Below are 24,781 nucleotides of genomic sequence, written 5' to 3'. Positions count from 1 at the left end.
TTGCCAGGCGGTTTAGTCTCTTGGTGGCCTTGAGATACTCGAGGTTCTTATGGTCTGTCAGCACCAGAAACTGGACCTGAGTCCCCTCCAGCCAATGTTTCCACTCATTACATAGCAGTCTTGACTGCGAGCAACACACGGTCTCCGACGTCGTCATTGCGTTCCGCCGGAGTCAGCCTCTTGGAGAAAAGGCGCAGGGTTGTAAGTCCCTCATCCCTGGGGCTCCTTTGGTAGAGGACCACCCCTACCCCAGAGACTGATGCGTCCACCTCAATGATAAACTTGTCTCTCCGGGTCATGCAGTTTGAGGACCTGGGCTGAAGTGAGCTTGCTGAGGGCTGCCTGGCAGGTCGGATTCCAATCAAAGGAATTGTGTGGAGAGGTGTGCGCGTGCAAGGGCGCAGCAATGGTGCTAAAGTTCCTAATAAACTTGCGGTACAAGTTAGCAAATTCAATGAATTTCTGCACCTCTTTGCGATTCGTAGGAGTGGGCCACTGCGGGACGGCCTCGATTTTGCCTGGATGCATGCAAATTTCCCCTTGCACTAGGGCAAAACCCAGGAACGAGACGGAGGGCCGGTGAAATTCGCATTTCTCTGCTTTGACGTACAGGCCATGTCGCAACTGTTGCTGCAGCATAGACCGGACGTGCCCCACATGGGAATCCTCGTCTGGTGAAAAAATCAGAATGTCGTAGAGATAGACGTAAACATGCCTATTAAGCATCTCGCTCATAGTGTCCTGTGGGTGTGTTAAAGGCACTTTTCCACTCATCCCCCTCCCTAATGCGCACCAGGTGGTACGTGTTCTGCAAGTCCAATTTGGTGAATATTCGAGCTTCTTTCAGCAACTTGAAGGCCGTGGCGATTAGGGGAAGGGGTTACCTGTTCTTTACCGTGATGTCGTTTGGGCCCCGGTACTCGATGCAGGGGTGCAAGGTTGTCCCCTTTTTCTCAACAAAGAAGCAGCCAGCTCCGGTGGGTGGAGATGAGGGTCGGATGAGGCCTGCTGACAGCGACTCCTCCACATAGTCCCTCATGGCTTGGAGTTCTGGGCCTGTAAGAGCGAAGACTCTCCCCCATGGGGGTGAAGTGCCGGGCAGTAATTTAATAGCACAGTCATACGGCCGGTGAGGCGGAAGAGACTTAGCCTTTGCTTTAGAGAACACCTCCTTCAAATCAGAATAGCAGGGAGGCACCAGAGACAAGTCCGGCTCTGGGTGCGAATCCCGTGGTACTCCCGGAGCGACCGATGGGTCCCCTTTCTCAGGGGATGTGAGGCACGTGACGCCGCATTTCGTGCCCCATGACTTGATTTGGCCGGAGGGCCAGTTAATGAGGGGGTTATGCTGCTTGAGCCATGGGCTCCCCAGAATGTCGTCACTGTTCTGGAAGTCGAAAATGTGGAAACTCAAGCCCTTGGTGTGTGCATCAGGGAGTGTCATGTCCATAGTATGAGTGTGGTGGGTTATTTGAAACAAAAACTTGCCGTTAGCTGCATGAGCGTGTCAGAGACGCTGCGTCATAAATGTTTCTAAACCCAATAATTCAACTACTCGCAGTTTCAGGAGGTTCACGTCTGACCTGGAGTCGATGAACGCCGTAGCTGTACATGAACCTCTGCTTAGTGTCACATGAAGCAGGGACCGCGTCGAACCGCCCGCGGTTTAGTTTAAACTCACCGTTGTGGATACCCTGAGTGCGGGTCGTGCGGGCTTGACCGATCAACGAGCCACAAGGTCCGCAATAGTTAGAGCGACCCTCTCGTCGGCGTCATTGTCGCTCCTCGGGGGAGCTGTTGACCCCCTCGACTTGCACGGGCTCCATCCCATCAACCTGGCCCGGTTGGAGAGCGGTGTGCGTTCCAGGGTTCTGTCGGGCATCCCCATATAGTGAGTTGACCCGTCCCTGTATTGCGACCCTCTGGTCGATCCTCAAGGCAAGGGCGATAAGCAAGTCCGCGTTCGTAGGAAGTTCCAGTGCGACGAGGCGGTTTTGGATCCTAAGCAACAGCCCCTGTACGAACGCATCGAGGAGTGCTCCTTCGTTCCACCCGCTCTCTGCCGCTCGGATGCGGAACTCGATCGCATAGTCTCCGACTTTGCATTCCCCTGCTGGAGCGAGATCAACGAAGCCGCCGTGTCCAGTTCTGGGGACGTGTAATGAAATACCTGCGTCATTGCTCCCACAAAGGAGGCCCAGTTGTGACGTGTCGGAACCACGGCTGCATTCAGCTGTGGCCCAGGTTTCTGCCTTCCCCGTCAGGTGAGAGATCACAAAGGCTGTCAAGGAGCGGAGGGGTCAGTGGGAAAGGCGGAGGACTGCATTTCAAAGTGGAGATCACATTGAGCGAGAAAGGGCTTAATATTACCTGAGTCTCCAAAGAACCAGTCGGGCCGGGAGAGTGGCGAACACACAGTCTGGTGGGCGTCAGCGACCTGCAGAGGAGTGTGCTCGGACAGACTTGGACTTGTTGCGGCGGTAGCTACGTCTGCCTTGGATTTGCAGGGACTGACGGATCGCAGCTGAGTCGGCTGGGTCCATGTTATGGCCAGATCGTTCTGTCACGAGCAGAACACGGGGTTGGACCCGAATGCACAACTCGGGAGGTGCAGAGGGAGTTTGGGAAACGTCTTTATTCAGTCCAGCATCAAGAACCCAACAGGCAGTCCACGGAAGCAGCAATAATGAAAATCGTCAGACATGAAAGGCAGGTCAGTAGGCAGGCAGGAGTCTGTACACGTGAGAGCAGGAACAGGATCAGGAGAGTGCGGGAACGAGGCATGAGGCAACGATCTGGCAAAGGCCAGACCGTACGTGTGATCCCATTTGTATAGGCCGAGGTTACTTGGATCGAGGACAGGGACCGGCAGAAGAATTAATGTTTACAAGCTCATCATTTGCATATTTATTGAAAAACTGTGTGAAAATAATGTCATCTTCGCAAAGGGGACACTGTAAAAAATTTGGGAACCACTGCCTTAACGGAAATTACAAGCAATACAAATGCTACTGTACCGGCGTGCAAATGTGCATTTATGACACAACTGTCAAGCCCCTCCCTAGTAGTGTCGATGCGTTCAGGAAAAACGACACAGAGGTTTTGGTCCTAAAAAGTAGAATAATATGATTAAAATACAGTGTAACATTATGCACAAATTGAAGACGAACTGAATCTTCATCTATCCGTGCATCCTTTTTCCAAACCTCTTCTCCTCATTAGAGTCGCTCGTGTGCTCTCAACTCTCAGTTGAAAAAATATTTTGAAAATTCTCAACACAACAGAAATGAAATAAATTAGTGTCAAAGTCAGTCTTAAGATTTTGTTCAAAACGTCACTTAGATTTGGCAAGTTCCGTAACTCCCTGGAATGTGATGTCACATCAAGACAATATTTAGGGTGAGGAAGTGTGTTGGATATGGCTGTTCTGCATCAAATGGTGACAGAGTCATCTTAGATGAATGGCCGAAAGATGAACAGATAGGCAGGTTATGGATTAAGCTTATGAAGACAAAATGGGCGCATTGGAGTTACAAATCAAAGTGGACAGTAATATGTTCCAAGCATTTCACACAGGACTTCTTTGAAAACCCGGTACAGCGTTCACTTGGCTTCGGTAGCAAGTACGTACATACGTGTTCAATTGTTTAGTATTGACAAGTATCTACCTAGTTTTAAAAGTAAGTACAATACTGGTACAGATATATGTGTCAATTAATATCCGTATCCATGTGATGTTTAGGAAACAGACATCGGAGGCATTCGGATTACAAATAAAATGCGCACTTTGACGCTAATTTTTCTTAGCTGTTGTGTTGAGAATTTTTAAAATATATTTTTTTAATGACATTTTAGCTAAGTTTTTCTGATTATGTAAATAAAATATAGGTCCTCTGGATTAGACCTTTAACCCCTAGACCTCAGAACTGTGAGGCAGATGTCTTAAACAGTCACTGTGCCACCAACACTCCACATAAGAAAGAGAAATAAAAAAAAAGGACATCCAAATATCCCTCATCTAAGCATAATATTTAAATTACAATTTAGCACGCAGCCAAATAATACAAAATGTATGCAAATAAAACAGTTTTGATGATTAAAGGTAAATATAATTATATTAATATATTATAATTGACTCAAAACGCAGTCTCAATTATTCTGTACTTCAAAAGTTGTACCTTATAAATATTATGAGACTATGTAGTTTGTTGCTCAAGGATTGTACCCAGGATTAGACAGCCCATGAGAGCTGTCTAGGCTGGAAAAAAAAATACAACCTAAATTGGTGGTCCTGATTTACACCGCTGAGTAAAATCAGAAGCACTCCCATGCTGTCATATGCAGTTACAATTATGTAAGTCCAATTCCGAATTTGATTTACACACCTTTGATTATCAGCATAACTGCTGAGTATGGTGTATTTCATGTAAATGTGTGGTTTTTTTTTTTTTTTGGTAATATTATTAGATAAAAAGTACATTCACCCTAGAAAGACTTGCGTTAAAGTGATGTACCATTATGAAGCACTAAAATAGTTTCTTGACCCACATACTCTTATTACTGTATCAACAAACAGATTTTGTCTACTGCACAATGCATAACCAAAGAAGACGCTACATGGAGCAATGGATTCTTATTTTGAATGCCTCGACCCACTTGATCAAAGGAAATATTTAATAACATATATTCCACACCAGAAATAATTTGACGCTTCTGTAATGGCATTTCTCGCTTGGTTATGGGATGGCACTGTGAGTTCACCCGAGTGCAATGCTTTTACAAATATTTGGAGGCCCCCAGCTGCTGGAGGTTCTGGTGGTTGGCAGGTAGCCACATACCAGGAAAAACAAAATAAAACCGAATTATATATCAGAATTTTACAATTGCCAAGATTCTGGTAAAAATGCAGTGTCCATGTTATTAGTAAATCAGGAATAGGTCGATGGATTTGGCTTTCAATGTAAAAAGACCACTCTCACTACTTGTGAAATCTAGAAGTGTCGTACCAACCATCCCTGAAATGTTGCACTGAAACCGCTTGTTTTCCTACATTCTCTCTTCCACTGTGGCTCTTAATGTGCACACACTGCAGCACTGTGGAGGTGTGTTTGTGCATGTGTGAGTCTGGAACAGTTTTTTTTGTGTGTGTGTGTGTGTGTGTGTGTGTGTGTGTGTGCGCACCAGTGACGGAGCGATGATGGTGACTCATCCCTGATTTTTGTGTGCCGTATATAAGAGAGAGGATGAGGGATGAGCGGGCTGCATATAATGAGCCATAACGCTCCTGTTGTCTGCACAAGAATACTGCAGTCTCAAATAGCAACACATTCTACTTCGCTTCTCATTACAGAACCATCCTTAGTTTTCCAATTAGGTGGATACCATGGAAACAACTGAAACACACACACTGGTATGCTAGAGAAAGAGCCATCTAATAATAATTAACAAAAAAAAAGTACATCCTTTATTAACTACTGTGTAATAGCGACCTTGGGGTTTGTCTTATTTCCAGTTCAGAGGATAATTCTTTCCAAGCGCACCTCCAGCAGAGACAAGGACAATCAGTTCATCGGAAGTTCAAAAGCTTCACCATCTGTTTCGTTGCCCAAAACAATGGCCTAGTCTCGCTCTGATTGCTTTCTATTTATTTCATTTGTGGTAAAAATGAATGCCGAGAAACATTCCCCTGTTCACACTAATTAGTCCCTTGTAATATATGTTGAGTCAATAAGGAAAACAACAACAACAATAAAAATGGTTGGCCCAACTGTGTGCAATTTCGTAGAGGTCCCAAAACAATTAAGATACACAAACGCTTCTCCAAAATGATTGTTCACGTTCTTGACATGCAGAAAAAAAATGAATCATCAAAGAAATATGATTTGTGATTATTCAAGGCGGCATGGTGGATCAGCTGGTAAGGCATTGGCCTCACAGTTCTGAGGTCCTTGGTTCGATCTCGGACCCGCCTGTGCGGAGTTTGCATGTTCACCCCCTGCGTGGGTTTCCTCCGGGCACTCCAGTTTCCTTCCACATTGCAAAAACAGGCAACATTAATTGGACACACTAAATTGCCCTTAGGTGTGGTTATGAGTGCGACTGTCGTCTGTCTCTATGTGTCTTGCGATTGACTGGCAACCAGTACAGAGTTGTACCCTGCCTCCTGCCCGTTGAGAGCTGGGATAGACTCCAGCACTCCTCGTGAGGATAAGCGATGAAGAAAATGGATGGATGGAGGATTATTCTACACAAAACTAAACATTGATAAAATTTGGGTGACATACTGTTTGGGGCAAGCGATGGTAAACATCTGCTATGTCCAATAAATGTTTGTTCAGAATTTAGGGGAGACAAATCTTACTTAATGCTCCTGTGAATAATTTTTCCCCCCTCAACATGCTTTGTACAACATGTGCCATCAAACAAGCTCAGAATTCACTGGAGCATTGTTGCAAGTCGACATGTGGTGCCTGACTTTCATCATCTTTGAGTCATTACAGCTCATCGTTCTCCCTCTGTGGCCAACTGTCTGATTGAAAGGGTCCAACTGTTTTAGAGCAATTTCTTTTGCAGGTTCCTCAAAGCGGCCGCGAAACCAAAGCCAGGCAGGAAGGAGAGATCAGAGCGAGAGCAGCAAAAAGAAAGCCTGCAAATAGGGAACAGGAAAGCAAAGATCCCTTCAAGTGGGAGCACGAAAGGCAGAGAGAGATGGATAATGTAGTGCGTCGCATCCAAGCCCAATTTGCGAGAAGTTGTAGTTATTGAACAGACGGAAACAGGAAGATTGACTGGAAAGGTGTGATAAAAGTGCTCGGGGACGCAGAACATTTTGTTTTCTGTTGCTTTCACATTGACGTGGCTGCTCTTCTTATCCTGAGGCGGGTCACTTTTATTTGGACGTGGTACTTCTTGCACTTGCTTTGCCACCTCACAGAATTGCAAGAGTATCTGTGATGCAGTACATCACGATATACTGGTAACGGAAGAAGTGAAAGCGAAGTTTTTCGGCTGTTGGTGAAAACACAGAATCACATTACTGTATACAATCAGATATATGTATGGAAAGCGCCACTTGATTTTAGTGGGGAAAAGGAACAAAACAAAGAAACAAAACCGAAACATTTACATTATTTTTCCAGGTTGAATAATGTACAGTGGCGGCACGGTGGATCAGCTGGCAAAGCGTCGGCCTTACAGTTCTGAGGACCCGGGTTCGATCCCACCCCCACCTGTGTGGAGTTTGCATGTTCTCCCCGTGCCTGTGTGGGTTTCCTCCGGGCACTGCGGTTTCCTCCCACATTCCAAAAACATACAAGATTAATTGTACACTCGAAATCACCCGTCGGTGTGACTGTGAGTGCGACTGTTGTCTGTCTCTATGTGCCCTGCGATTGGCTGGCAACCAATTCAGGGTGTACCCCGCCTCCTGCCCGTTGACAGCTGGGATAGGCTCTAGCAATGACCCATCCAGCAACCCTTGTGAGGATAAGTGGTTAAGAAAATGGATGAACATATATACTTGCAAGCAATAATGTACCATTGTTCATCAATTCATGCAAGTGAGGCATAGTCACAGGCACAGCAAATAAATATTCTTTTATTAGATAGTTGGAAATACATACAGTAATTAGTGAATCCACTTTTTGTCACATTTTTGTTTGTTAGTGTGAAGCGAGATTTTTTAATTTTCAAATATCTGCCTTTGCTCCATAAAGGTTGGAAACCACAGCATTAAGGTAACTTACATTTTAAAATAATTCTCATCAAAACTTTCACTATAGCGTGTATCAAAACACCCCTCTGCAGTACAATGTGCTGTATGGATTATTGTACTGCGAGAGAAAATCGATATGTTGTCACACCACAGCGCTCACATACTTTGTCTCCAGTGCAAGGGATAAATGTGCCTTTGCTTGCTATGGTGGCGCCCGATCGGTCGCCAAGCTGGCCTCCTTTCACTTGGTGACAGTTGCAGAGCAACAGAGGCCGCCTGGTCACACAAAGAGTAGATTGATCAAAACCTGTCGGCAAACAACAACAGTGCAGGCTTCCTATTAAGTCGGTACTGCAAGCAAATCTGCGCTCGGTTCACGGATACCATGGAAACGTTTATAGAGGACAAAGACTCACTAACCGGGCTCATGATGCTGCCTGCCTTCCGCTCAAGAATCCTTTTGGTCTGAGCGTTCAGGATTTTTTATTTTTTTCAAGGTGATTCTTGGAGATTTTCACACATCTGCTAAAGTGACAACAATCTTTGTGTGTAATGGATGCGCAGTCAAAATAATTAAGAAGAAATACTAATATGAAAAAGTCCTCATTTAGAAAGCAAATAAAACAAAATTTTGAGTTATATGTTCAGAGGTTTTCAGATATTGTGTTTTATTGTAGTTTACACTTGTGCATAACTGCACGGCATACTGTAAGCAGTTTTTCTTTCCTTTGTGTAACGTTTTACCCCTTTCATGTAGCTGTAGCTCTGAAGAAGAAACAAAAACATTGTCCATTGTGATGATGAAGAGTGGAAAACAAAATAGATTTCAAGCTTGAACATAAATGGAAAGCCCAAACACTCCAGTATAGCTTTCAACAAGCAAGCGCGGAACAAAGGTAACACGAAATGGATCGTACTAAATTCTACTGCCACTAAACCAACAGCAGCCAGTTTTTTTTTTTTTTAAATGTGTTGGTTGATGGTTGATGTAGCAGAGAGTCCTGAATACGGGACACAATTAGATTAGTAAATATCTCACTGTATCTGATGCTAAGAGCAATGTCTGACTAGTCAGTGACTTCAAACAACGTCAGAAAAGTAATTTTTGAATTTGTCCCTGAGGACCCAATAAAGGTTGCACAAAAATCTCTCTACAAAAATATGGCTCCATGGGTGTTCATAGAAGTACACTTTATTTTAAATATGCGACAACAACATAATTACATGCAACTATCCTATCTCTAAATGATATACAAATAATGGTTCTTTAGTTACAAAATATAGAGATATTTAAGACCATATATACATGACATTTACATTACTATATCCATTGCGTTAATGTGTGTATTACTATATAAACATTTAATAGGTATTCTTTTTAATGTCCATAAGATTATTATTTGCATTATTTGTTATTATTTCACTATTGTTAGGATTATTATCTTTATGTATACTTGCCTAAAAGGTACTCTCAATAAACAAAGCATGTTGCAGAAGAGAAAACGGGACCATACCTGACGTTACTGTGCCTGAATGGTCAAGGAGCAGAGAACTGTGGGATGCCGATTGGAAAGTGGCTCACGCGAGAATACAGAAAAACATTTTTGTCACATTTGGCTTCACACAGTGTTGGAAAAAAAATGGTGTAAATTTTCAAGTGTAGTTTTTTTCTGGTTGCACATTTAGAACAATTCTTGTCATCCTTATAGTTGAATCCAAATATTTGATGTGACATCTAAGTTCCGATTCTAAATGCTAAATATCTAAATAGAACTCCTGAATATAAGTCATAGTTATATATATATCTTCTATCTGAATTTAAATGTACATGTGAAAACTGAATCGTAAATGTATGTATAAATGGTAAATCTATACACAGTATCTTATAGTACAGTATCTTATATTTAAATGTAAATATTAAAAGCGAATGTCAAATCTATATTTTAATTCAACGTTAAATAGAAAAGATTCAAGTTGAAATAAATATTCAGCAAATATGCAGCTCCACACAGCCAAGAAATGGACGTAACAAAACAAAAGCTGTGTGTTTGTAGCGTAGTAACATATAAAACACATCTAATGATCACTACTTGAAATAACAAAGCAGTTAAAGAAACTTTATTTGAGGAGTATTTTGAGTGTTTAGTGTCACTTTTATGAAGTCCTTTCGCCGAAGCTCTGCAATGAGTTATGGATGGTGGAACTGAAAGATTGAGTTATGGATGGTGGAACTGAAAGATGGCGATTCTTCCTTCGGAGGTCCTTGCTGGCTGCTGGGACTTTAGCCTCTTTTCTTAAGCAACAAAGCAAGCTAACAGCCACGCTTTCCTCCCACATCCCAAAAACATGTGTGGTGTGTTCATTGAAGACTCCAAATTGAACGTGAGTGTGAATGGTTGTTTGTTTCTATGTGCCCTGCGATGAGCTGGCGACCAGTTCTGGGTGTACCCTGCCTCCTGGGCCATTGACAGCTGGGATTGGCTCCAGCACTCCCGCAACCCTTGTGTGGATAAGTGGCTCAGAAAATGGATGGATGGATGGATTACTAAAATGACAAATATTTTTCTAAATGTGCAGGCTCTTTAAAAAAAATAAGTTTTGAAGCTAACTGTGACAAAATGGGGCTGTTATTTTTGCTGTGAACAGCTTCACAAACGGGGTGCCCATTTGTAGAGGCCCCCTGGCGCTCTGTCCTTGGTAAAGCATGGAGAGTTGGCTATGCAGAGCACAAAGTTCAACAGACTATTTGTACATGGTGCTAACTGGGCTAGCAAGCTAAAACAAAATTCCAGCCGCATTTAGATTCCAGTGAGGTAAAACAATGACACAGGTTGGAATCTATCGTGTAGCTTTCACCTGCCCGACACAACTCCCGCAATTTCCAAATTGACACATTTAATGCCAAAGGCTTTTTGAGACGATGAGCTGTGACACCACCGCAGTTCCTTTTTGACCTGTAAAGGAATTAATTGTTCAATCTCTCTAGAACATGGACACAAGCACAGACACACACAACCATCTTATTTACCTTGACCACGTTGATATTTCGCAGTCAAATTAAGCAGTGCTTCTTGCTCGCATCAGATGTTTGGCATCTAACATTGTAAACATTCCTTTTGTTTTCTGTTGTGTAAAACAACTGAGCTTCCTCTTGTAGTTAACTCACTCTGTGTAGGTGTACACAAACACTCCCGAGTTGTGTAACCTCACAGCATGAAAAATAGGCCTAAAGTCTCTTTACGTCCACCCCTACAAACACACACACTGCTATCTGTCACTATCTCACACTCAGCTACCCACTCTCTGTTGCTTTTATTGTCTCCTCATCTGTCTCTTTTATATCTTTTACATCTCTACTTGTGCCCTCACCATCATTTATTTATTTTTTTCTATTTATGAAATGATGCAGTTTTTGCTCTTCCTTCTCTGGCGGGCATGCAGCTGGCCGTGAATGGGTCCGTGCAGGGGTCCGTGGTGGCCGCCCATTCCGGAGGGGCTGTAGCGATGGCGTAGCTCCTCGTTGTTGATGTAGCACAGCTGCACGGGCCGAGGGATGGGTTCGCCCATGAAGTAGCCCTCGTTTTCTTCTGATTCAGAGGAAGAGGAGCAACTGGAGCACCATGGGTCAGCGGCTTGCCTGTGCCCATCGTGCCAGCGTGGCCCACCCAACTCAACAGGCTGCCATCCAGCATTCTGCAGGGTGAGATCAGAAGTGGTGCGGGGACACGGCCGGTGGGGTTGCTGTCGGCAACCGCCTGGCTCCGGGCCAAACAACTCTCTAGCAGCATGACCAGAAGGGAAGCGATCGTAATCCTCCTGGACACGATGGTACGGCAGCTCCACCATTTGAGTAGGTCGGTCAGCTACCAGGTGCAGTGCGTTGTCAGAGCGAGAACGACGGGAGCGTTTGTGGTGGCGCCCGCTGCGGTGCTGCCCGCTTCCCCGATGGTGTTTGCGATGTCTCGGTTGAGGCTGTTGATTCTGAGATGAGAGTTCCTGCCCATTTATGAGTCGGCGGGGTATTCTGTCACTCATGGGAGCCATCCGCAAGTTCCCACTGCTCCCCATAATCCCACCATGACCTTTGCTATGAAAACCCAGAGGTGCCGGGCCATCCCAGTACTGCAGTGGGTAGCCCACTCTGTGTGGGGTGTACATGTTGTTGTTAAAGGGACGAGAAGAGGATAGAGACTCTGTACTATGGAACTGAACTGAAGAGCTAAGCGTTCCCATATTGCTTTTTTCCGACACGTTTACACCGGAATCCTTGCTCAGGTCAGGCATGGAGAACCTGGACAAATTCTCCTGACGCTTGCTGACCCCATCCAGAGAATTGCCTGTTTAAAGTGTAAAGCACATTTCACATTTAGATACTATTTGGACTGATGAAAGAATGCACTCACTGTAGACGCAAACTCTTTACCTGTAGCATTCGACACAGTGAGGGAGTCCACGGAGCCGCGAGGTGTCTGTTCCACTGGAGTCAGTGGCTCATTGAAGCTCATGGCACTGATGGGGTTTCTTCTGGTCAGTGGGGGCCTCCCGTCTCTCTGGAATCCATGGAGGCTAATGCTCCTTTTGTCAGAAAATCCTTGGTTCTGGCTTGACATCTCGTTGAAACTCATTTGGGTGCGTAACTTGTTGGGCCGGAACTCATCCTGGCTATGCTGCATCCAGTTATCATTAAAGGAGTGACCCCTTAGGGCAGCCATTGGTGTCCTGTTTGCTTTGCCTTGGTCTTTCCCCCAGGAATCAGGCCGCTTTCCTGGGTTGATGGGGTTCTGGGCTGGAGGATGCACATTTGAGGTGGGATTGTAGCCCTGTCGAGCGTTACACTGACCCAGAAGATGAATTGATGTCGGGGTGGGAGAGGATTCCCGCTGGGGACCCTCATAGGCAGCAGGAACGTAAGGGTCATCTCGGCTCATCCAGACCTGGTTAAGGCTTGGAGCACGACTTGGAGTGCGGCTTGGAGTGCGACTTGGAGTGCGGTTAGGTGTCCTGCTCGGGGTCTGGCTGGCTGATACACTTAAACGGTCCATCTGAACAGTTAGTGGATCAATTTCAGCGGACAGACGGTCAGGCATGGGGGGAGGAGCTGATTGGCGGGCCTCAACACTCCTTCGCTCTTGCTCTGCATTCCTGCGCTCCTTTTTGCCAATTTTGGTGCTGTGGCGAGACTCACGGGATCGGGCGCTCTGGAAGGCAGAGTCTGACGAATCAGACTCATCGGGATCCTGATTCAAACAACAAAACAATTAGCAACTGCAAATAAATGTGACTCTCAAAAGCAATGATTCCCAACCACATTAGTGTGCTTTGTGAATCATCAGGTGTGCTGCAGAAAATTATCCAATATTTTTTCTTCAATTATCATCCGGCGAGTTAGCACATCTGCCTCACGATTCTGAGCACCCAAGTTCAAATAGGGCTTTCCTGTCGTGGGGTCTGAGTGTTCTCCCCGTGCCTGCATGGGTTTTCTCTGGGTACTCCCCTGTTTCATCCCACATCCGAAAAACACGCATGGTAAATTAATTGAAAATTTCCCGTAAGTGAGTGTGAATGGTCGGTTACATATGCCCTGCAACTGGCTCGCTACCCGTCCAGGGTGCATCCTTTCTTACCCTCCCGAAGTTAGCTGGGATAAACTACAGCACGCCCTCGACCTTAGTGAGGATAAGCTGTATGCAAAATGGATGAGCAAATCTAATCCATTTACAATGAAAAGGTTATGTTTGCTCAACTACTGGATATCAGTGATAGACAGTATATTATCAGGCAGAACAACCTGTGCCTCCACTTACTGCTATTCATGCAATCGATGTTTAAATTTGGTGGTGTGCAATGAAATGTTCTAATGTAAAAGAGACGTCTTGCTCAATAGAGGTTGAAAAACACTGCAGTGGAGTCAATGTAGTATCAATGTGTAAATGGCTTTATTTACCTGTCCAGCGCTACAGGATCGTGAGCAGAAGATCTGTCCCTGCTTTGGCAGGAAGGGACGGCCGAGTAGAGAACGTTTGCAATGAGCGCAACAAAAACATTCTTCAGTCGCGTGCCAGTGCTGTCCATCATATGTCATCTGGCCTTGGTCAATGCCTTTAGTGACCACACACAACAGATCACAATAGAAGTTCGAGCGTCAAAGTCTTACAGTAGTAACTAGGACGGCGGCGATTACAGTTCATTAAAGTTAAGTCTTTAGTCAAATGGATGGGACTTTTTTTATGTCTCTTCAAGAGAGACGTTTGTGATATCTCTGCTTCTAGCGAATGGCAAATACAGTGCATGTCTCTATCTTTACTGTTTATCTCAAACAAGTAATAATCTTTCACAGAACCCTTCTGGATACACGGTGGGGTCGATGTACTGACTCCACCTCCACACAGCAGTGGTATAGCCATCTGTTAAGAGGATTTCTCTGGTGTGAGTGTCAAAATAATCACATCTTGGTAACAGGTAAGGTTATTTTTCTTACCTATATGTTCTCCACATGCATCGCAGTACTCTGCATAAAGTGACTCGAAGCAGTTGCAGCAGTGTGGCCGTCCATCCTTCATGATGTAACGTTGGCCCCCAAGCGTGGTCTCGCACTCGTAGCAGCAGAAGTGCTTCATGTGCCAGTGTCTGCCCTCCGCCTCAGTGCACTCATCAGCAAAGATGATCTGCGTGGACAATGCGTTCAATTTTATTCAAAGATCACTTGGATCCCCAGGGAAACGTTGCCGCCACACACTCCTTCTTTACATTCATTTTCATTTTTTCAGCTAATCGCAGGGCATATGTGACAAGTGAACGCGTAAAACCAGACAAGCACCGTTAACATGAAAAGACTCTGACTGCTCATGAAAGTACTATTTAATGTTTCATTTACTCATCCTGCCTAGTAAAAAAAAAAGCAATTTGTTGAGATTATAGGCTTTATTTCAGAAATTGACAAGTGTTGGACACATTTCTGCTGCAGAATGGCTCATCTCCATAGAGCCCTTATGTATTCCGAACATTTTAAACTTGTCACTCTTCACATACATCTTCAAACACGTCTGTGACTTTTATTTATCATTCACGAATGTAAGGTTCACTTGTGCTTGAAAGTGAGTGTATTTATCATTAGTGTGGAAAAAGTTCAAGAAATATGATGTCATGAAACTGAATGGTGGGATTGGTATTTGTGATCAGGTCCTGTGTGATTTTATAGTCTTGTGAAACTTAGCGACTTTTCTTATAGTTGTCTGGTTTTACGATAGAATTGTATCGTATACATCTATAAAATTCCTTTTTTTCTAAACTAGCCAATTAAATAATTGCCTAATTTATATCTTAGAGCACCTCTAATCTTTTGTTGTTGTTTTTTTAGCCTCAACCTGCATCAAGGAATAAAGAAATTTTACTTAATTTTTCAAAAAATTGGAGAAAATTGCCTTTCGCGTTTGAATTTCTCAAATAGCCAAACAAGCATTGGAACTCACATTCACACCTATAGACTATTTAGAACCTTGACATCATGAATGCTTTTGGAATACGAGAGAAGGCTAAATAAAGCACCTGGAGAAAACCTTCGCACGTATAGGCAGAATATGCAATCCCCAATGAGAAGGACCAGAGCCCAGATCCAAAACCCCACCCTCAGAACTGGTAGGCAGATCTACTCCCCACTCGTCGCCGTCGGTATAAAACGAGTCTTCTTCTTATTACAAGACTTTAATGAGTGAAAAGGGACGTGGACAATTTGTTGTCGTGACTCGCCTGCTTGCCTCACATACGGTACATAAAAACACAAGCAGATTTTCTGAACAGAACACCAACACTGTGCCATCTATGGACAGCAGACCCGTTCCAAGCAGTTCCAAGTATCTGAGCTCGCGAGCATTCAGCCGTTTCCAACGGCGAAGGGCACCAGGCCCAAAGAGACGCACCTCATCACAGGCACAGCAGCGGGGCTTCAGCCTCTCGGCATGGTGCCGGCCGCAGTAGAGCTTGCCGTCCTGGTGGAAGTAGATGAGATCCACCAACATTTCCTCGCACATGCAGCAGACGAAGCAATTTGGGTGCCACCATTTTCCATGAACTGCCCTGGCGGCAAACACCACAATGTCGCCTCCTTGGATCTGACCCCCGCACTGCGGGGGACGAAAGCAGGGAAGCAAAAGGTTATACAATTTCATGACAAATAGTGGGGGATAAGAATATGCAATACGTGTCGAGAATTTAGGCTCTTAGGACGTTCACCATGACCAAACAGATATATTAATAATCAGCTAACAAATAAGAACTGGTCACGTTCAACTGTTTTGGATAGCTTACTTCAATTACTGCACGTGGCATGACAAAGCACTGCCAGAACTGCGGTGTGGGGTTATTTAACACCACTTGAGAGCGTGAGGGCAAATTGCCAAGTGCGTGACTCAACACTTTTCCACGGCAGCAACACAAGTTGTTTGTTCAAACACCTGAAGGCCGCACGTCTCGGGAGCCGGAGAAAGAAACAAAGACAAAATCCACTTAAGGGCCAGTCTTGTGCACTACGCTAGTTTGCTAAAACTTTGCACAAAGGCAAAGTGTATTAAATTACGGAGACTGTCGTACTCATCTTGTGATAAAAGACAATGCTTGTGTTGCGTCTGTTTTTTTCATCCCTAAAAGATTATGATCACAATCTACTTCAAACGTGACACTTTTCAGGTGAAGTGATAAGTCTATTCAATTTTGATTACTTTAAAACAGACAGAAGGAACATTCTGCTTACACTGACACTTTTAGGCGTACTTATTAAGTCTACAGTTATTTACCACAGTATTTCAAAGTGACTTTACTGTAATTCGCTACTGCCGCCACCGCTTCACGGGATTTTGGGTGACGCCACACCAAGTTTTCATGTTTAGCAACTCAGGTCCTCACCGGAACAAAAAAATCATAGCTCTGTTTTTAAATGCTTTTAATTATGTAAAGCACATTGTGTATGAAACGTGCCATGCGTATACCTTTTCCCAAGAAACTTTGACTGTAGCTTGTGTGTAACAGAGTGACGTCATGGCCAGATGAGCACCAAGCTGAGATAAGAGATTCTCTGGACCGTTTAGGGCATGAATAGTAAAGTTCATTTGATGGTGTTGTTTTTTAGTCACCGTTATCAAAACCTTATAGCATTTGTAACAGTGCAGTAATGCAAAATTTGGGGGAAAAGGCTTATACTTTCGGGAATCTGAACACTTGATTGAGCCAGGTTATAAAATCTTGATTTAATTAGGTCTCTGTGGATAAAGAAGTAAGAAGCAAAAGCATATTAAAAGCTGAACAATTTAGTTGACCTTTTGTTGTAATAGTTATTATAATAATACATTGTTAAAAAAATGCCCAGTAAATGTCATATGATAAGTGTGATAATATTTTAACTGAAAAAAAAAGATTGGTATCAATATTGAAATCTATGGTGGTAATAGTATCAAATTAAATGAAAAAAAAAACATTTTTTTTCCATTTAAAAACTCCTCCATGCATCAATTCACATTCACTTATCTAGTGAAAGATATAAAGAATATATTTTGGAATGGGAAAATAAATACATTGTTCCTTAATTACATTGTTGTAAATGACATGGGGTTGATAACAAGCCATTCGGATTCTTCATACCTTATCACAGATGCCGCCATTAACGGTTAAGGGGAAAGGACGGACGTTGCCTCTGCCCAGGTTGTCCTTCTTGCGCTGGTTGCTGAACAGCTTCAGTTCTCTTTTCTCTTCCTCATCCAAGGAGTGACAATAACGAACCTGAACCGAATCATTGAAAAATAAGTGGCAGTACAGTACAGTACTCCCTTGTTTATAGCCGGGGTTATGTTCCGGACAAGTCCTCTCCCCCAACATCAGTTATAAATATGAACCACGATATACGACAGAACACTATAATGTTGGCAACAGTCAATGGTTTACAAAGAGTAGAAAGGATTTTGCGGTTACGTTTTACCTCATTATCGTGTGGGGGCAACTGATGAAGCAATTGTTTGATGCGATATTTCTCCCCAGGGCTGTTAATGTATGGAACCTTCTCTTCAGGAAAGGAGTTGTAATACTGATGCACCTGATGCAGACAAGAGGTTGTCTATTATTTACAGGAAATGTAAATCAGTTCTAAATGACACAAGCTCAAAAAGACGTACGCATACTTTCTGGGTGATCATTTCATGCCCAAGCTGTTTTAACGGTGATGATGAAGAAAAAGGAGCCAAAGTACGTTTTTACAACCCCCACTCCCCCCACCCCCGCTGCTGCTATTGACAGAAAATTAGTGATCCAATCAATGAAACGGAAATTGGGAACAAATGTGAATTAGCAGGAATAAAGTGCTGCTTTTAAGGGAAACTAAATGCTCTTTAAAATGTTCTCACAGTACAACCAACACCGCTTGCCTAAATATAGTATCCGTGTTTAATCCATCATCTGTCGGTTTCTATACCACTTACAATAGTAACCCAAAATTTCACAATAAAATCCATCAATTATAATTTATTCCCATAGAAAGTGTAGAAGTGAGCATTTCCCAAATCCCTTTAGAAAAACCTCTCTCAGGAGGACGAATTCAGAGTAATTTTTCCACTCTTTTGTGGCACTTGAAATGAATTGCATTTAATTGGAGTTAGAAATGCTTGTGAGACTAATGGCTCACCAATGAGGTGATAATCCTGTAGGCCAGTCTAGAAATAATTTTATCGCTGCACCACGACTTTCTCCTGTTGGATGAGAGACGCTGCAGCTTTTTTTTTTTCCACGCCTGACCGGGAATGTGAAACAAAACAAAACCTTATCATATTTTCATAATGCCTCCCCATGGTTGAAGAAAACCTGTTTATCAAATGTCACAACTGATGAAAGCAACATCTTGTCTATCTTCTTCCCCTGCGATCAATGAAATGAGCTTGGTCATGCATACAATTAAAAGGAATTGAAACTGCAAATGAGCTAATTGTGGAACCTGAACGCATAAACCCATTAACACACATTTTCAATTAAATGTATCCAAACATTCGGTGACTTTCATTCCTTTGGGTTTCATTTCGAAAAGCGACTTAAACAGACAGAATCACACTGAAAGAAGGGATCATCAATTCATTTCTGAAGTGATGGCTTTCATTTTTAGCTTGTTCAAATTATACTGTTGTTTCTTGCTCCCCCCCCCCTTTTTTTTTTCAGGAGAATGATCCAGACAGCGTTTGTTCAAACACTGTAATCAGTCAGTCAGTACAGGGTTGCTTTTTAACATCTGGCCACGCTTGTCGCTTTGCCTGAATGTCCCCGCACATTGTCAGCTAAAAAAAAAAAAGCATTTCCAGTTATTCTTCCACCGATAAGCCGACAGGTTTAATGCAGTGATTTGTTTGACCCTTCCCCATCCTAGTCACTCCCTGAAGACTCTTAACACACTATGAACGAAATCAGTGAATGAACCATCTTAGTGTTATTGGGAAAATGCCACTGGTCGCCCCAAATAATTACATTTCTCTTCCTGATTTAGTTAAATTTTTTACAGTCTGGCTCCAGCACAGAACCAGATTAGCTAATGGAGCGTGCAGGATTGTCAGATGTGACCTGAGCTGTGAGCGCCTGAGTTGAAGATATGTAAGGGGAAAACCGGACCGTGTACCTGTTCTGGACTGAGGCCCGGGGGGACCCAGGCATATTCCTCCAGAGCGCAACCGGAGTCATCATCAGAGGTCGAGTTCCTCTGGAAGTCGTACATCAGCTTGGTGATGGTCTTCTCCATCTCCAGAGACATGGCTGTCACAACATGCTCTGTTGCACACGCGTTGCTCAGACACCTGTTACCGGGGGGGGGAAAAAAAACAAGCGAGAAGGAAATCAAAAGTACCAAAACCAAAAAGGAGAGAATATGGCAGTGCTTGAGTGTTTATCTTCTCTTCTCAGTTAACACAGTAAAATGTCGACCACACTGGGTTGTATGACAAAAATGATATACACCATTTTGTGCAGCCAGTTCTACAGATGTCCACTAAGATGTCCACAAAGGAGCGGTTTGCGGTCTTACATTAAATGCGCAGATTAAGATTGCTGGTGCAGATGCAGTGGTTGGCCATCAAAGAAGAGAGAAGATGGACTTTAAAATGTGACGAAAAGCTGATGATCGGTCCAAACAATTATAACTACAACAAGGGAGGACGAGGCAGGATCACGAAGTGATTGCAATCTGCAGCTTCATCATGAGATGATGCAAGATCTGCGATGCCATTAGGGGCGCCACAGAAAATGATCCAATTTCACTCCATTTGTAGAAAAAAAAAATCTCTAGCTTTTTCTATCTATCTCTGCTAGCGACATATAGTGACAGGAAAATAATGGAATGCGTTCCCATTAATTGGCAGAAGGTGCATTAACCCTAATAAATGACGGCTTGCTCTGAGGATCACAGTTTTGTGTCCTTTTGTGAGTAAATTGAGATGTAATTATTCATTTAGTATACAAACTTTGGAGTGCTTTTTCTTTGGTGTAAGCAGTGAGATTATTTTGTGCCTTGGCTCAAAAAGGTTGGGAAACAGGACTCTTGGCCTGGAATTCACATTTTACTGAACAATTCTCCTCTTCAACATCACAGGCCGAGTAGTGCACTCCATTTTGCCTCAGATGTTTGGTTCTAATCTCGATTCCAGCCTTCCCGTGTAGAGTTTGCATTTTCTTTGTGTAGTACGGCTGCCTGCCACATTCTAAAAACATGTAGAGCGTGTTAACGGAAATTTCAGCGAGTTTGGCCTTATGTGCAGTTGAGGATGACATTTTGGGAATGTGACTATTTCCCTAGATGAACATTAATGAGCATAACATTTTAAAGTTGGAACGAAAAATCCAAAAATCACTTAATTTGAGAATGTTATTTTGGAAAATTGTAGTAAGTTTGGGGAACGGAGTGGTTCCCAAGGCACTGTAACTGGAATGAGCTGACAATTTTGAAGTTGGTATGATTTGAGTAAGTCAACAAATGCTATTGAAAGGGGAAAGAATAGTATGACGTTTGTCAATTTGAAATATTATTTGGAAAACTGGGGGAAATAGGCAAGTGGGAATGGTTCAGAAGATGTTGTGAATCCGTTGAATGGTTTGAATCAGTTAAGAAATGTGGATGGAGGATAGAATCATGCTTTTTCCTGGATAAAACGGATGTAGAATAAGATAAGTACAGTCTAATTACAAAAAAGTGAACAGATTCTGTATGTTTGCCTCTGCCAACGAGTTAATGTTCTTTGTTGTGTTTGTATGCTCACAAGATTTTACATGCAACCCCCCCCCAAAAAAAATCCCTACAGTACAGCAATTTCTATGGCTATTGGAGGGATCATTAATACAAAAGTGAAGAGGTAGAATTTGTCCTCGCTATTGTTAACAATTTGTTCTTGGTGGAGGTGTGCCTCAGTATGACTCCCCCAAAATATGAAAATGAAAATCATTTTCACAGTACGCGGCGTATTGAAAGCCAATCAAGGAGCTCACAAACAAAAACAAGCCTCCGTGACTCTGCCTCTACTTGTGGTTCACAAATCCTTCAACTCTGAAGTAGGCCTTGTGTGGTCGTTTTGGAGAGCAGCTAAATGCAGGTTATGCAGTGTAGCACACAATGTTGGAAATTAAACAGCAATCAAAGCATTCTCTGCAAATGTGCCTGCAAAAAATTCCCTGTTAACAGCAAATCTTTCTGCCTGTGTCCAAGTAAAGCTGAGAAGTGTTTATCCCTCTCGCATGGATGGTGCTTTTTTTTTTTTTTTTTTTGTCAGGGAAGATTGCAGGTTTGCAACCTTGAGCCCGAGGCTGTTCTTCTTCGGTGCAATGCGAGTGGACCCTCTGGCAACTCGACTGCCTGTTTGGCAGCTTCACGTCAGCTCAAACGTGACTACAATTGCCAAAATGCAACTCAGATCCCCCAGCGGCGAGGGAACAAAAACAAATGAATGTCTTCACACGTTTACTTTCAACAGACTTTCACCTCCACTTTTGTCTGAGCTTGTGTCAGTAAATTGAATTATTGGCATTCACGTGCAGTACACCTGTTTTTGAAAGTAATTGTTCTAAAAATGACACCTGATAACCTTTGATCAGCAAATAATGTTGTTGCGTCATCAGCAAAGAAGCTGCACGTTCTGCAGCTGCTGTTGGATTTCAACAACTGTCAGACAAGCATGCAATATTTTGTTGTTGTTGTAATATTGTCAAGAATTACATTTAGTGTTGGAAAGCTACTTTTGTTGGAGAATTACTGTCTTCACAAGCTTCAATGATGTGTGCCTGGCCTGGCTTAGCATAAAACTTATCTTTTTGTGAACAGGTGTTATTAGACTGCATTCTCGGGACGTACAAAATTTCAAACCTCTAACATGGCTAAGTGTAATGACATCGGCGACTTCAAATTACTGTTGCTTTTAGCGGGACTAATTAAGATCGAATGAAAGCTGGCCATAAAAAAATAGATTTGTTGACTAATTAGACAGATCGACTATCAGGGTTTTACCGTTATGACACTTCTATTTAGGCACACGCACACATAGCCACGAGGAGCTGCTCAAGTTCCTGCCTATTTGCCAGAGAGTTGAAAAAGTGCTCCTTTTTTCTACACATTTGTTTGAACCTGTTTTATCTGGGATTTTAAAAATAAATTAAGAGAATTATGTTGGGATTTAATAACCCTAATATTTATTTTCATTTCTATGCCTGTACTGAGCAATGAAATGCGATGAGCAGCTCTAATGTATCCAATAATCTAATAAAAACAAGTATGGCAATAAATGGACAAAACAAAAAGAAACGAAGGCCACAAAAAAAAAACAAGAACAACAAAACATGAAGAGACCATAAAAACATTGGTCCTTTTTTTGCATTTTGACCATTATTTGTTTGTTTTCTGTAAATTACAACAGGTGCTCATTTGGAATGGCAGGGCCTTGCTCAGAATACATGAATATGGTTTCTTGGGAATTTGCACCCTTTGGCTTTTGAAAAATGTATAGATAGACTGTATATGTGTGTATATAAAGTTGACATGAGATAAATGATACAAGAATCTGCACAGATTTGCGTTTAATTCATGCCAAGTATAACTTCTGCCTCTTAGGATGCGTACATCAACTCAACTACATTAATCATCATTGCAATTAAAAGCAGTTTTGTGCCCCGAGATGACTTTTGTTGGCATTTATGCACTAGATTCACTCATACAACAATAACACTTAAAATAACTGGAGCATTACTGTCTTGAATCACTCAAGAGCTTTCCAATTTGTTGTTATGATTCACTACTGCATTTAGAAAGTTCAGAACCAATAAACCAATAGTCTATGGTTGCATAACTCAAACCCCCCCCCAAAAGTCACATGGTATCTATCTATCTATCTATCTATCTATCTATCTATCTATCTATCTATCTATCTATCTATCTATCTATCTATCTATATCTATCTATCTATCTATCTATCTATCTATCTATCTATCTATCTATGCACATTGTCCACCAACACAAACGAGGAAGCTTGCCATAACTCTTTTGAGTTACCTTGTAAGCAGCAGTATCATAACGCACAAAGTATAACGCACGTATGTCTGTGACCCTTTCTATATTGTCTGTCTACATGTATTCCGGCACTCTTTGTGTTCATGAAAGCGATATTGCACCGCCCCATAGCTGCTATTCGTTAGCCCATCTATGGCGTTTCCCCCTATATGTTAGCTCTAAACTAGCTGAGTTACAAGCAAAGTGATGTGATTGTTTAAATAGTACACTTTTTCGTTGCAAAATGGTTTGCTATCTGCCAAACAGCTGCTTGTGGTGAAGTGAGTTAATTGACTTTACTGCTGGACGCTCGGATCTCAAATTTCTGCTCACAGGCCAGAACAATAATTTGCTGAAGGACGGCTCGGCTCGTAGCTCCAAAAGCGCATATGCTGGGTCACTCGTATCTCACCATTACATGTGTTGTATTGTTGGATGTGTTGTTGTTGTGATGGTATTTTTAGATTTGGAAATTAGTTAGTGTGATGACCTTTGAGACTTGTGGTTTCGGGTTATAAAATAAACTGGAGTTGAAAATTGAATTTAGTGGATTACCATTTTGTGATGCTACTGCATAATTACAATCATTCATTGACTCGCGTTCCAGGGATTGTAAAAATAATTTAGGCGAAATAGATAATGATGAGTTTGGGGAAAATCATTTGAATATGAAATAGTAGTTGATTAAAAAGGGATCAATTCCTTTGAAGGCTGTGCTTTGACCACTGACTGTAGATCACTGCTCATCTAAACTGGACGTTAGTGAGATAGTAGAGATGGTGGATCAGTTGGGGAGGGACGGAAAAAGCTGAGTTGCCGTAGCAACCACTTGGTGTGCATCATTTTGGTATGTGAAGACATGTATGCGTTGACAGAGAGAACTGCAAAAATGCCTCTCTATAATGAATGATGTAGACGTCAGAAGCGTGTCATGTTTTACACGTAATAAATCTTCAGATTCATCACGATTTGCTTCACCTTCCATTCGGCCCAATCAGCACCGCCTTCATTTACACATAAATTAACGGCAATTAATCATTATCTTTGAGCCAGAGGGGAGAAGCGATGCATGGGATAATAAGGTTTTTAAAACAACAACCACAACAAAAATCTACAATAGCGGGAATTTCTGCGAGAGAAAAGGCGGCGGAACACATTTTGCATGTGCATGGAAAAGGGGGGGGGGGCGGCGCAAAGAAGAAAAACAATGGAGAGAGGCCTGTAGATGCAGCGTTATGAGCAACGCTGCTCCCTTTTCACGTGTCATGCTTCACCCACCCACCTCCCTCCCTCCCTCCCTCCCTCCTTCCTCCTCCCATCCTCAAGTGCCTCTGACAGCCTCTGTGTGGGTGTGCATGAGAGAAAGAGATGGAGAAAAAAAGCTCTTATTTATGTAAAAGCTGACATTAGAGGAGGTGCTTAGCTGAAGCACACAACCTGACCAAAAGTTGCATTTTACCTCCTCATGCTGAGAGCGCTGCATGTCCTTAAAATTTGATTTGTAATCGTATCATAATTATAATTAG

The 24,781-nt window shown here is 42.8% G+C and overlaps 1 protein-coding gene across 1 annotated transcript in view; it reads right to left on the bottom strand.

Moving 5' to 3' along the window:
• Positions 1-8,507: 8,507 nt before the first annotated feature.
• Positions 8,508-24,781, bottom strand: part of LOC133494407 (prickle-like protein 2) — a 32,793-nt gene continuing 16,519 nt past the window's right edge. The window contains exons 2-9 of the mRNA XM_061808210.1: positions 19,353-19,527; positions 17,679-17,792; positions 17,345-17,482; positions 15,631-15,834; positions 14,193-14,379; positions 13,659-13,813; positions 12,138-12,951; positions 8,508-12,051 (exon numbers count right to left, since the gene is read on the bottom strand). Coding sequence (XP_061664194.1) covers positions 11,108-12,051; positions 12,138-12,951; positions 13,659-13,813; positions 14,193-14,379; positions 15,631-15,834; positions 17,345-17,482; positions 17,679-17,792; positions 19,353-19,484 — 2,688 coding nt within the window. The 5' untranslated portion in view covers positions 19,485-19,527 and the 3' untranslated portion in view covers positions 8,508-11,107. The remainder of the gene's footprint in view (positions 12,052-12,137; positions 12,952-13,658; positions 13,814-14,192; positions 14,380-15,630; positions 15,835-17,344; positions 17,483-17,678; positions 17,793-19,352; positions 19,528-24,781) is intronic.

Source organism: Syngnathoides biaculeatus, chromosome 2 (genome assembly GCF_019802595.1).
Source record: "Syngnathoides biaculeatus isolate LvHL_M chromosome 2, ASM1980259v1, whole genome shotgun sequence".
In the NCBI taxonomy this organism is placed as follows: Eukaryota; Metazoa; Chordata; class Actinopteri; order Syngnathiformes; family Syngnathidae; genus Syngnathoides; species Syngnathoides biaculeatus.
Note: the sequence above shows the minus strand (reverse complement) of the source record. Positions and strands in the feature narration are given on the sequence as shown.